Here is a 12,471-nt window from a genome sequence, read left to right on the forward strand (position 1 = left end):
GTCCCTTCTCTATACTCCTGCTGGGATTTAGGGTGCAGTGCAAACACATGCACGCACACGCATGTGCACACGTGCCCGGCACGATTTCCAAGCCACTAGGTCCGAGCGTGGGACTGTGGTCGGCCTTGTGGAAGTCTAACACCCTAACCACTGTGCTACCTGCTGGCCCTGGCATTTCTGTCTTTATTTTTGGAAATAAAGACAGAAATGCTGGTTTTTTTAACAGGACTCAACAGAAAACCTTTTTCTTCTATCCATGAGTTTTTCCTTTTTTTTTTTTTTTTTCCATGATGATGTTTGAGAGACAGCAGCCATGCTCACTGCGATCTGTCCCTGCCCTCCAGCCTCGGGGTCTGGGTCTCGTCTGAGTTTCGAACCAGTCCTTGAGTGCATTTCACAGCAGGGGCTGTCTCGTTCACGTTGGGATGCCAGCCCAGTGACAGGGCGCGTGGGGTGGAACAGTAACTCTTGTGTGTCCCAATGTTCCTTGCATTTGCATTTTAGCCATTTAACTGGCTCCTTTTATGACTCTGGAGACAGCTATCTGAATTCACAGTAATTTCACTATGTGTTTCCACGATGCTCTGGTCACGCCAGTAAGGGCCGGACAAAGCAGCCATTCCCAATTGTTTAAGCGAGGGCTCCCCATGGCATGGGCTGAGCAGGAGAGCGGGGCTTCGGTTTCTCTCTGCCCCACACAGCGCGCCCCTCATGACATGCTGGCCGCCATCACGGCAGGTCCCAGGGCCCCAGTGCTGGCTGTGCCTGGAGGTGACAGCACTTCATCGGACCGCCTGGCACAGGTCTCCAGCGGGAGGGGCCCCTGTGGCCTGCCGTGCACACTGTATACCCCAGCCTGTCCCCTCATCTCACATCATGATTCCTGGGTTTCGCCCAGCGAAATCCGTAGCGTTCTCCACCTGGGGCACCCTCCCCTCAGGCAGAGAGACCCCACGGTCTGTGGGGATGGTGGTTGGGGAGTGGCCGCCGTACGTGGGAGGGGCCGTGTGAGAGATGAGGTCTGAGGGGAGCCAGGGCAGTGAGGGTTGTGAGCAGAGGAGTAACAGGACCTGGTGTGCATTTTCTTTACTTGTTTATTTACTTTTGTTATTTTTTTCTTTCTTGTTTTCTTTTACAGAGATTTTTGTTACAGGGCACATGTACTCGCCAGAGAGACAGAAGGCAAGAAATCACCCCCCAGGGATAATAGCCATGCCACAATCCTTTCTCCTCCATTCTCCTCTTGGGATTCCAGGCACGCATGCACACATGCCTGCTATGAGTTTTATGCTGCCCAGTCTGGGACTTGAACCATGGTTGGCTACGTGGGAGTCCAGCAGCATAACCATTACACCATCTTCTGGTCCCATGCCCAGCATCAGTTCTAAGTTGCCAGGTCTGGGACTTGAACCATGGTCAACTACATAGGAGTCCAGCAATTATGGCATCTGTTGGTCTCTATCTTTTCCTTTTTAAAAGGTTTTTTTTTTTTTTTTTGGTTAAGATTTTTGTTATTGAGTGTGTGTGTGTTTGCCAAAGAGATAGAAAGACAGCAAGAAATCACCCCTCGGGGGGATGGCCACATCACAGTCCCTTCTCCGTTCTCCTCTTGGGATTTTTGGCATGGAGGCACATGCACCCAGCATGAGTTTTAAGCCACTGGGTCTGGGATTTGAACTGTGGTTGACCATGTGGGAGTCCAGCACCTTAACCACTAGGCCATGTGCTAGTCCCACTTTTTTTTAAAAAAACCTTTTTTTCTTCCATGACAAAGAGAGGCAGAGAGAGACAGACAGACAGTATCCACAATAGGGATCCACCTTGCAGCCCACCCCTAGCTTCGGCCAGCCCTGGGTCTTGGACACCCGTGTGCACGGTGTATCTCCAGATGAGTCCTGACCTTCGCCCGAGGGCCAGCCCCCAGAGCGTGGCATCACTGCCCTGACAATCCAGCCTCCCGCCATGCACAGCCATGGGCTGAGAGCGAGAGGTTGGAGCGGAGAGAGGAAGGTGTAAAATGATCCCCGGTGGAGAGGGCGGCTCAGGGTGTGGGGGTCACAGCAGCACTAGGAGTGCCTGTAGGTGTGGCCATGAGCGAGGCGAGCCACTCAGTGGACTGCGTGCCCTCCCTCCGGGCATGGTCCGAGTCCTGGCAGAGACGCAGAATGGGTAGAAAATGGTGTGACCAGGGTCAAGGGTTTCTCCAAGTCACGGCGAGGGAGACAGGCAAGGGGGCGAGCGTGTCGATGGACCTCGGGACCCGGTCTGAGTAAGGCAGATGCAGACTCGTGGGGTGCGAGCCCAGAGAGACCAGAGCTTCCTGTGCACCCGAAGGAGTCAGGAGTCAGGGTGCTGGTGGGTCTTAGGGCTCGATCCGTATGGGTGTGATCCGGCTGCCTTACACCAGGCCACACAGCATGCCCAGTGGTCTGTGTTTTTAAAAAGCCACTTGTTTATTGAGTTAAGTTCATCTTAAGTAGTCTAAAAGCCACTTTAGAATTTGGTTTGTGTTTTTTGCTCAAAATCTAGTTCCATTTTGAAATGGTGTCTCACAAACTGTTCCTACAACCAGACCTTGAGGCAAGGATCTGGTTTGAGAAAATCCTTGAGAAACCTCTTTCAGGACCCTGAAGACCGGGGCTTCCCTGGCAGTGCTCACCCCCGGGGGGAACGAGTCACCATCACACAGCGCAGGTGCCTCCCACCCAGGCCGCTTCCTGGTAGAGGGGCTGGGCCTGCTGACCTTGGCGGTGAACTCAGGTGCCACGGCTGCCCCCCCTGCCCTCAGTAGCAGGGAAAGGCTTTTGTTTGCTTCTCCTCTGAATGAAGGGCTTGTTTTGAGGTTTGGACCGCAAATAATAATCCATTGTTCCATATAATAATAATCCACCCTCTCTAGGAGAAAAAAAATCTGCTTTATGCAGTGTGGCTATCAGTTTATTTAAAAGAATAGCCAAAAGTGCCCATTGTGTCCCGAGAATAAACATTTGGAAGGGGGTTGGGAGGAATGGGGTGTGCGCTGGTCCTGGCCTGGAGTCATGGCCCAGCCCTCGGGAAGTCAGAGTTCTGCAGATGACCCTCGGTCCGGCGACAATGCCCCTTCTGTTCTACTAGACTGCTACGTCTGAGAATAATGGGACATTGCAGATGTTTCGCCACACTTTTTCTTAATCTTATTTTGAAGGTGGGTATTTAATTTGTTACCAATTTTAGGCGGCATAACTTTCTCTCTAACCTTCAGTCTGTGAAAGAATCTCTTTTTGAGTGAAGACTGTCTTATTTTAGCAGAGATCCTTAATTTCTGTAATTGCTCGGATTTCTGTAATTGCTTGGAAAAAGAGCTGTTTCTATATTCTAAGTGGTAAAACCTCCGTGGTAAAGTGAAAATGTGACAGTGTGGTATGTGAATACACGCGAACCTGGCACACCCTTCTTACATTGCTAAGATTCCAGTAACAAAAGCAATGCATTATGGAAAAATTTTGCTAAGTTCTTTATAGGAAGAGAATCAATTAAATAACAAACATGTCTTTAAAATAAAGTGATTCCTTTTTTTTTTTTTTTGGAGAGGTTTTTGCTACACTTGCCAGAGAGACAGAAAGCGAGAAATCATCCCCCAGGGGGGATGGCCACACCGCAATCCCTTCTTTCTCCTCTTGGGATCATGGGCACGCACACACACGCACCCAGCGTGAGTTTAAGCCACCCGGGTCCGGGGCTCGAACCGCAGTCAACTATGTGGGAGTCCAGCGACATAGCAATTAACGCTAACTGCTGGTCCCAAAAGTGATTCTTTCTTAGAACAGTTGAATTGCTTTGAATATGGAAGGGGAAAAGTTGAATGTGCTGTCAGTCGAAGAGTAACAGGTGCATATGGGAACTTTGGAAGAAGTGAAAGTATGTCCTTCACGTTGAACAAAGATCAGCAGGGCCCAGCCCAGGGGTACTGCAGCAGGGTGCCATTGTGTGAGGTTGTGGCCCTGGGAGGCCTGGGCTCCAATCCTGACTGTCCGGACAGGCCAGGCATGGCAGTGCGCCCTGCCATCTCGCTAGCGAGGGTGGAGCAGAGGACTGGAATGGCAGGAATCCCTCTCGAGGCCGAGCCGAACCGTGGTGCACGGGCTGGTGCACACACGCCACAATCCTGGCAGGGTGTCAGGCTGGGGGTGGCAAACCCTGCTGCAGGTGCCTCTCTGTCATTAAAACGCAGACTGTGAGGCGAGCAACCCAGAAGTTCTAACATAGGTGAACAAATTAAACGGCGGCACATGTGTGCCATGAACTACCTTCAGTGATAAATACAAGTGAGAGTTTGTGACACAGAAAGACAGCTTGAATGAGTACTAAGAGAAAAGCAGGTCGGAAATGGCTACATGCCGTGAGGCCGCAACTCTGTAGCGTTCTGGAAGATGCAGAGGCCGAAGGCCGGCCAATGATGTGGTGACTGAGATAGATCTCATTGCTGACTGTATAGTTCGAGTCCTGGACCTGGCAGCTTGAAAAACACACAGGGTGCATGCGTGTTCACCCAAAATCCCCAAAGGAGAGAGAGAGGGGAGAAGGGGTTATGGCGTGACCATCTCCCCGGGGGGAGCTATCCCACTCTCTCTCTCTCTCTCTCTCTTGTCTGTCTCTTTCTGGCACGTGCATGTGTCCTGTAGCAAGTGAGAAAATAACCTGAAATGTGAGGACTTGGCCCCTCAGCAGTGTCTGAAGGAAGCTCTGTGCTGTCGCATGTGGAGCATGCAGAACCATACTGTGTAATGCCGTGGGGACCGCGTGCATCTGGTGACTCTCTTGTACCTTTGCCGTGTTCTCTGACAGGTACACACGGTGGAATTCATGCTAAGTCCTACCTTAAATGATCCTGTTCCTCTTTCTGCAGTGACAGCGGGGGTGTCAGCCTTGGAGGTGTACACACCCAAAGAGATCTTCGTGGCCAATGGGACCCAGGGGAAGCTGACCTGCACATTCAAGTCCACCAACACAACTGGCGGCTTGACCTCGGTCTCCTGGAGCTTCCAGCCGGAGGGGGCGGACACGACCGTGTCGGTGAGAGTGCAGGGCTGCTCTGGGCTGGTCCCACCTCATCGGTTCTAGGCGGTGGGTGCGTAGCGTACTGAGGGATCCCTTCTGACCCTTTGTCTCCATGACAGTGCGGGTTACCCCAGCAGGCTCCAAGGCCTTCTCTTTCTTCAGCCTTTCGGAAACAGCAAGTCCCATGCCCAGGTGCAGCCGTTTCCTCATTTCACAACCCATCCACCCTCGCCAGCCCCAGCCCCTCCACCATCAGGTCTCAACCTCGAATTTACTTTTTCGGGGACAAACAGATGGTGTAATGGTTATATCACTGGACTCCCACATAGTCGACCATGGTTCAAGTCCCGGACCCGACAGCTTAAAACTCATGCCAGGCATGTATGCATGTGTACCCAAAATCCTGAGAGGAGACTGGAGGAGAAGGGACTGTGGTGTGGCCATTACCCCGGGGAGTGATTTCGCTTTCTCTCTCTCTGTCTCTCTGGCAAGCACACGTGCTCTATAGCAAAAAATCTCTCTTTAAAAAAAGAAAAGAAAAAATTGCTCTTTTCGGGACCAGCAGTTAGTGTAATGGCTATGTCGCTGGACTTCCATGTAGTTGACCACAGTTCGAGTCCAGGACCCAGTAGCTTAAACTCATGCCAGGCGTGTGTGCGTGCGTGCCCAAGATCCAGAGAGGAGAATGGAGGAGAAGGGATTGCAGCATGGCCATCCCCCCTGGGGGTGACTTCTCACTTTCTGAGAATCTCTCTGTCTCTGTCTCTCTTTCTGGTGAGTGCACACGCCCTATAGCAAAAACCTCTCCAATAAAATTTTGCTCTTTTCCATACCAGTCCTTAGTTTGCCATGCTGGCTGAAGGCACAGGTTAGTCTGCATCTTTCTAGCTCCCATTTGCCCTGGTTCTTTTTCCTTTTCTTTTACATATCCCTAAATGCATTGAAACAGAGGGCTGCTCCTTCTGATTTGAGTTTCTCTGCTTATGCGTGGTCCATCTGACTCAGCAGTGCATCCCAGAGTCTCCGTGCAGAGGGCTGCAGGGTCTCGGCAGGGCCTGGGCTGTCTCGGCCCTGCCTGGGAAAGGACTTGGAGTCAGTCTGTATGGAGATGACCTCCAAGTAAGATGAGGCACCATGCAGCTGGAGGCAGGTCGCTCGGTACCCGCTGATGCTGTGGGACAGGTGCGGGGGCCTGGATTGGCGACGTGCTCTGACAGCGCCTCGGGGTGGAGCACTCACCTGTCTAGTCTGTGACACTCCTGTGGCGCCATCAGCCCCCAAATGCCTTCAGTACTGGTGCCTCCGTGGGCGGGGCCATTGCCTGTCAGACAGCGAGAATAGCCAGCTCTCCCGGTGACGGGGAGCGATACTCGTCAGTCAGCCCCAGTGCCGGACCCCTCAGCCTGTGCTGTTCGGTCTTCGTGCCACTGTGGCCACAGCATGGCACATAGGCCAGAAGGTTCAGCCAAGCTTGCTGGGCTCAGGTGTACGAGTTCCTTCCACGCTGCTCCTCCCAGATGGGACTGTGGGAGTGATGCTCACGGCCTGCAGGCTTCCCGTGGCCCGGGCAGGCTCCTCGTGCCACCTTTCCCATGACTCCGCCTCACGGAGCCCTTCGACGTTTCCTGACCTCCGCCCTCCCACGGAACGCTAGCACTGCAGGGACACACCGACGACAGGGGCAAGGCCTTGCTCAGACCTGCCCGCCAGCAGCCAGTGCTCCCTTGGGCACGACGTCACCCACTGAGGTTGCAGGCCGGGGTCTCCACAGGGCCCCTCCCTGACAGCAGCTGTGCGAGCTGCAATGTGGCTTTTGTGTTTGTTTTGTTTTTAATGCTGTGTGTCTGTGAAAGGCTTTGTGGCCTTCTTGAAAGAACAGAGCCACCTCCGGTCTGCACGTCCAGACTGAGCGCCCCATGTCTCCTTTGGGAAACGGGGTGTGCACACAGGTGACCACAGCCCCTGGAAGGGCAGGGCTTTACGTCAGGCCCGTATGGCTTCGCTTCGTGTGTGGTCTCATCAGAGCTGGTTCCTGTGGAGATGAGCCCGGGTCAAGGCGCCATCCAGTGGGAAGGCACTGACTGACGGCCCTGCGCTCTCCCTCTGTCCGTGATCGAGTGCGTGCACGTGAGCGCGAGGGGCAGGGCGCTCTCGTGGCCAGCCTGCCACAGGCCTCTTCCCAGCCCTCCTGCCTGTTGGTCCTGGCACTCGAGTGCCCGGTGTGTCTCAGGCTGACCAGGCTAGGAATTTGAACCGAGGTTGCTATGTAGGATCCAGCTGCTGCTCTCTCTTTTTAAAAAGAATTATTTAACTTATTTATTTTTATTATTTTAAATTTGCTATAGGGCATGTGCGCTCACTAGAGAGAAAGTGAGAAAGCAAGCCACTAGGTCTGGGACTCGAACCACACGTGGCCATATGGGAGTCTAGCACCTCACTCACTACACCATCTGCTGGCCACTCCACCTTCTCTTGAGAAGCTTGTTACCACTTGTCATGGAGCTGGCTCTAACTTCCTTTTTTTTTTTTTTTTTGGGGGGGTTTTTTTTTAATTGCGGGGGACCTAACCAGCAGAGGTTTTTGCTATAATGCGCGTGCACTAGCCAGAAAGAGAGAGACAGAGAGACAGAAAGCAAGAAACACCCCCCCCCAGGGGGAATGGCCATGCCGCAATCCCTTTTCCTCCATTCTCTTCTCGGGCCGTTGGGCATGCATGCCTATGTACCCAGCATAAGTTTAAGCCGCCGGGTCCAGGACTCGAGCCATGGTAGACTACATAGGAGTCCAACGACATAGCCATTACGCCAACAGCTGGTCCCCTGTGTGAAGAGTTTTTAAAAGAACTCTGTCAGGCCAGCTCTGTAGTCTAGTGGCTAAGCGAGCCCGATCTCAGGTGGCCCATCATGTGGTTCAAATCCTGGCCCCAGCGGCTTGGAAAACATCCTGGGCATGTGTACACATATGCCCCAAATCTCAACGAGAGAGAAGAGGAGGGATCCGGGGACCGTGCCCTGTGGGAGGTGCTGTCTTCCATCTCTGCCTGGCGTATCTGCCCTTTGGCAAAATTTTAAAAGTGAAAGACCCTTTCACAGCACTGCTGTTACAGAGTTTAGGGATTCTGCCTTTGAGAATAGCTCATGTGTTCTTTTTTTTCCTAATTGCAGTTTTTCCACTACTCCCAAGGGAAAGTGTACCTTGGGAATTATCCTCTATTTAAGGACAGAATCAGCTGGGCTGGAGATCTCGACAAGAAAGACGCATCAATCCACATAGAGAACATGCAGTTTATACACAACGGCACCTACATCTGTGACGTCAAAAACCCTCCCGACATCGTGGTGCAGCCCGGACACATCCGGCTGTACATCGTTGAGAAAGGTACTTGGCGTGTTCGCGGTCACGCCGGCCCGGCTCAGGTACAGGGAGAACCAGAGCCCCCTTTCCAGGTGTGTGTGAAGCAGTGTGTGCGTGGCGCCCCTGCTCACCGTTTCAGAGCTTGTGCTCTGGGTTCCGGAGGGTTAATTTGCTAGTGTTAGCTCAGAGGAGAACCAGGCGCGCTGCACCGAGATCGGGCACGTTAGCTCAGAGGAGGACCAGGCGCGCTGCACCGAGATCGGGCGCGTTAGCTCAGAGGAAAACCAGGCGCGCTGCACTGAGATTGGGCGTGGGCAGTGGGAAAGGAGACTACATCATTCCTGATAGTCTCTGGGAGAAAGTTTGACATTTCCAAAAACAGTAGTCATTTCTTCCCTTTTTCGAAAGCAAGCAGGAAATGCAGGTTCTGGTGTTTCATTTTGAGACAAAAGTCTGTTTTGCTGGTGGGACCAGCAGTTAGTGTAATGGCTATGTCGCTGGGCTCCCATGTAGTCGACCACAGTTCGCGTCCTGGACCCGGTGGCTTAAACTCACGCCAGGCACGTGTGCGTGCGTGCCCAAGATCCTGAGAGGAGAATGGAGAAGGGATTGTGGTGTGGCCATACCCCCCGGGGGGTGATTTCTTGCTTTCTGTCTCTCTGTCTGGTGAGCGCATGCGCCTTATAGCAAAAACCTCTCCAAAAAAAAAAAGTCTGCTTTGCTGGAGAGAAGCTAGAGGTAAATTCGCGTTTGCAGTTTGTCTTTGATTTGGGTGCATCGAGGGGTGGAGGGCATGACCATGTTCACCCCGTACTTGCCTCTCGTGGCTGGTAGTCCATGCCAGTGAGGTGCCAGGATCCCGTAATTGGCACGAGGAAACTGAGCCACATACCACTGTTACAGGAAGACGCTTGCTGGTCGAGGGAGCCAGTAACACACCCTAAATCCGTCTCGTTCTTCCTCTCCAGAGAGCTTGGCCCTGTTCCCGGTGTGGGTGGTGGTGGGTATCGTCACTGCTGTGGTCCTCGGCCTCACGCTGCTCATCAGCATGGTTCTGGCTGTCCTCTACAGAAGGAAGAGCTCTACACGGGACTACACTGGGTAAGGGACGCCGCCTTCTAGGGCGGGCGGAGGGCAGGGCCAGGGTTTCTAAATGTGTCTGTATTTCTGCGGGAGGAGGACTGCAGAGAGCCAGCTGTTCTTGGCTGCCATGTCCGAGTCAGTCTCCACAAGGGCTGCCCCAACTCCAGCAGCGGGCCGCTGTTCCGTGTGCACCACAACACTGATCCCTGCTGCGGCCTCTCTGCAGGGAAGCGCCGGCCATGTACCCGTGTTCCAGAACCTCAGCCACGGCCTCACCTTGCGGTTTAAGAGCTTCATTTGAGTTTCTTAGCAATGATCGCATGCAGTTTTTCTTTCCAGTTGGTTAAATATAACGGCTTCGTCAGGAAGAAGTTGTGCCCCTGCCCAGCGTGGCTCTCCTGTGTAGGCCCCGCCCGCCCGAGCCGAAGCAGTCGGGCCACGATGGTGGCTGCACTCACGCAGATGGGGAAGCGGAGTTTGCTAACAAGATAGACCAGCACTAGAGACAAATAGCCTTTCTGTTTCTGGCTTCTCAGGAGCGTGCTTGCGCCTGGGGTGTGTATCTGACGGAAGGAGCTCCTCTCTTGCCCGCCGCAGCTGGAAGTCTCCCCCTGGGCACTGTGGGACTTGGGTGGTGAGCCCGGGAGTGGAGGCTGGAGTCCAGCCGGCGTGTGGGGTGGCAGGCACAGACCTGGCTAACCACTTGGAATGTGACTTGGGAGCACGCGGGGGCCGCGTGGGGGCAGCGGGGCCTGTCCGTGGGCTCTGTGGCCCGAGTCGGGGAGTGCTGTGCTCTGACGAGTCTGAGTGTCCAGTGCGTGGAATGCTCCTGCTCTACTGACCGCACCCCCTGCATGGTGAGCGTTTTCGGGGTTAGCGGTGGCTGGGCCATCACTGTCCATCTTGAGACTAACCCAGGACGCGGTGGGCTGGCCCTCGTAGCTCTTGCTTCGGAGTCAGCACAGGGGCAGGAGGTGTCCCCAGAATCCTGCATGGCATGGTGACTGCTGCTTTTCTTCTTACTTTGGTTTTTTCCCTTCCCTGCTTTTCCACCTTGGTGAGCTGGGACAGGGTCCTGCTTGTCTCCCGCTTCCTCGGAAAGCCTGCCCCAGAGGACACGCTGGCACCGTAACAGGGCCGGGCTGCTCTCCTCTCCCACTAGACTCACGGTAACTAATGCGACGCCCAGCGCCGTCCACGGTGTGTGTTCCTGTCTCCCTGGTGACTAACCAGCTAGCTCCGAGCTAACCCCAGCTGCTGGTGTGTGTGTGTGTGTGTGTGTGTGTGTCCACGACATGTTAAGTGCACTGTTGGCTGAAATGAACTGTCGGTTTTTTAGCACTTTACGGCCAGCCGAATGTATGTGCTCTTCATGTGTAGTGTGTGTGTGTGTGTTCGTGAGTTCTCTTCTCCTGTGTGGATTGTGTTTAGTGGCTGAGACCCTCAGCATTAGGGCAGTGAAGCCATGTTGGCTCGGGGCATGCAGCCCCCACCTCAGGCCAGCGCAGCTTGCAGAGTACGATGAGGGACGAACTCAGCAATGGCACTTCACATGCGATCCTACCCAAACACCGGAGTTTTTCCAGAAATGTGTCTTAAAGGACCCGAGCTGTGCTGAGAACACAGCTGGTTGGAACCCTGTAGCCTGCCACTTCCTGGCATTCGCTCTCCCTGGCTTATTCACGAGGCCGTGCCTACTACACCCCCCCGCACCCCCCCTCCCCACCCTGGCCCCGTGCCCTGCAAAATCCCGCCTGTGTGTGGTGAGCGTCCTGTAGTCACTCATCCCTCCAGACTCCTGGGGCTTTGCTGATGATGATGTAGTATTGTAGGCAAACAGACTGTGGGGAGTTAGGGAGCGGCAGTCTGAGCCCCCTGAGACTGCAAGCCAGATGTGCATCTGTCCTTGCAAAAGCACATCTGGACGAGGTTCACCTTCACTGTAATGGGAGCAAAGTGCTTGAACCATGTAGAAGGTGGCGCTTGCTCCTTAAAACCATGATCTTAGAGGAGGTCCCAAAGGCAGGATGGAAGCTCAGCCCCTACGGCAAGCCGGGCTGAAGAGACTGCACCGGGGGTCCTGCCAGGAGCCAGCGCAGGGCTCTGCGACCCAGACCAACCAGCGAGCGTCAGGGTGGGAGACAGCTGTGAGCCCGTGCTCGTCTGCTGCCCGTCGTCCTGTCGTCCTTTGTTTTATACACCTGCTGCTTCCTCTTGCCATCACTCGCATTCCTGTACTTTTGTTTCCATCTATTTTAATTTTTATTTTGTTTGTTTTGTTTTACATTTGTTCTCCACATTGCCAATCATCAGCTGCAGTACCTCAGAGAGCCTGTCGCCGGTAAAGCAGGCTCCACGGAAGTCCCCCTCTGACACAGAGGGCCTCGTAAAGAGCCCGCCTTCCGGATCCCACCAGGTAACGCTCATTGCAGCTCCGCCCTCCGCCGCGGCCGGCCTGTGTGCTCACTGTCCTGGGTGGGGAGCGAGAAAGACGACGAGGCAGGAGAGACTGAAGGCTGGTCTGGGGAGACCCCAGGAGCATGCGTGAAGGACCCAGCCTGAGTAAAGCTTCCCGCCCACGTCACTAACGTAGACTTTGTAATTTGGTGGCTCCTCCGACCCAAGTAGAACTAGGAATGGCATTGTTAGAAAAGTCCTCTGTAATGGCCCAAGGAGATCAATCTAGTGAATTGTTGGGTCATTGGGAAAGCGATGACACATTCCTGCATAGAAAACCCTGGACAAATCTGTCACAACTTTCTGGTGACCTCATGGCTCTGTGTTAAGGTACTCTACCGGCTAGGTTGGTATTCTTGCTACTGATAATAGAGCAGAGCAGAACAGTTATTTCCTACGGCTGCTTTAGACCAGATTGAAAGTAAGCATTTATCTGAGTGACAGGCTTGAAGACAAGGCATGGTTGGGACCAGCAGTTGGCATAATGGCTATGTCGCTGGACTCTCATGTAGTTGACCGCCGTTCGAGTCCTGGACCCGG

General features: G+C 53.9%; 1 protein-coding gene across 1 annotated transcript in view; it reads left to right on the forward strand.

Moving 5' to 3' along the window:
• Nucleotides 1–4,885: 4,885 nt before the first annotated feature.
• MPZL1 (myelin protein zero like 1) overlaps nt 4,886–12,471 on the forward strand; it is a gene marked incomplete at its 5' end in the record, with an annotated part of 19,942 nt that continues 12,356 nt past the window's right edge. The window contains 4 exon segments of the mRNA XM_014587264.2: nt 4,886–5,052; nt 8,202–8,415; nt 9,360–9,492; nt 11,788–11,890. Coding sequence (XP_014442750.1) covers nt 4,886–5,052; nt 8,202–8,415; nt 9,360–9,492; nt 11,788–11,890 — 617 coding nt within the window.

Source organism: Tupaia chinensis, unplaced genomic scaffold (genome assembly GCF_000334495.1).
Source record: "Tupaia chinensis unplaced genomic scaffold, TupChi_1.0 Scaffold000198_1, whole genome shotgun sequence".
NCBI classification, from domain to species: domain Eukaryota; kingdom Metazoa; phylum Chordata; class Mammalia; order Scandentia; family Tupaiidae; genus Tupaia; species Tupaia belangeri.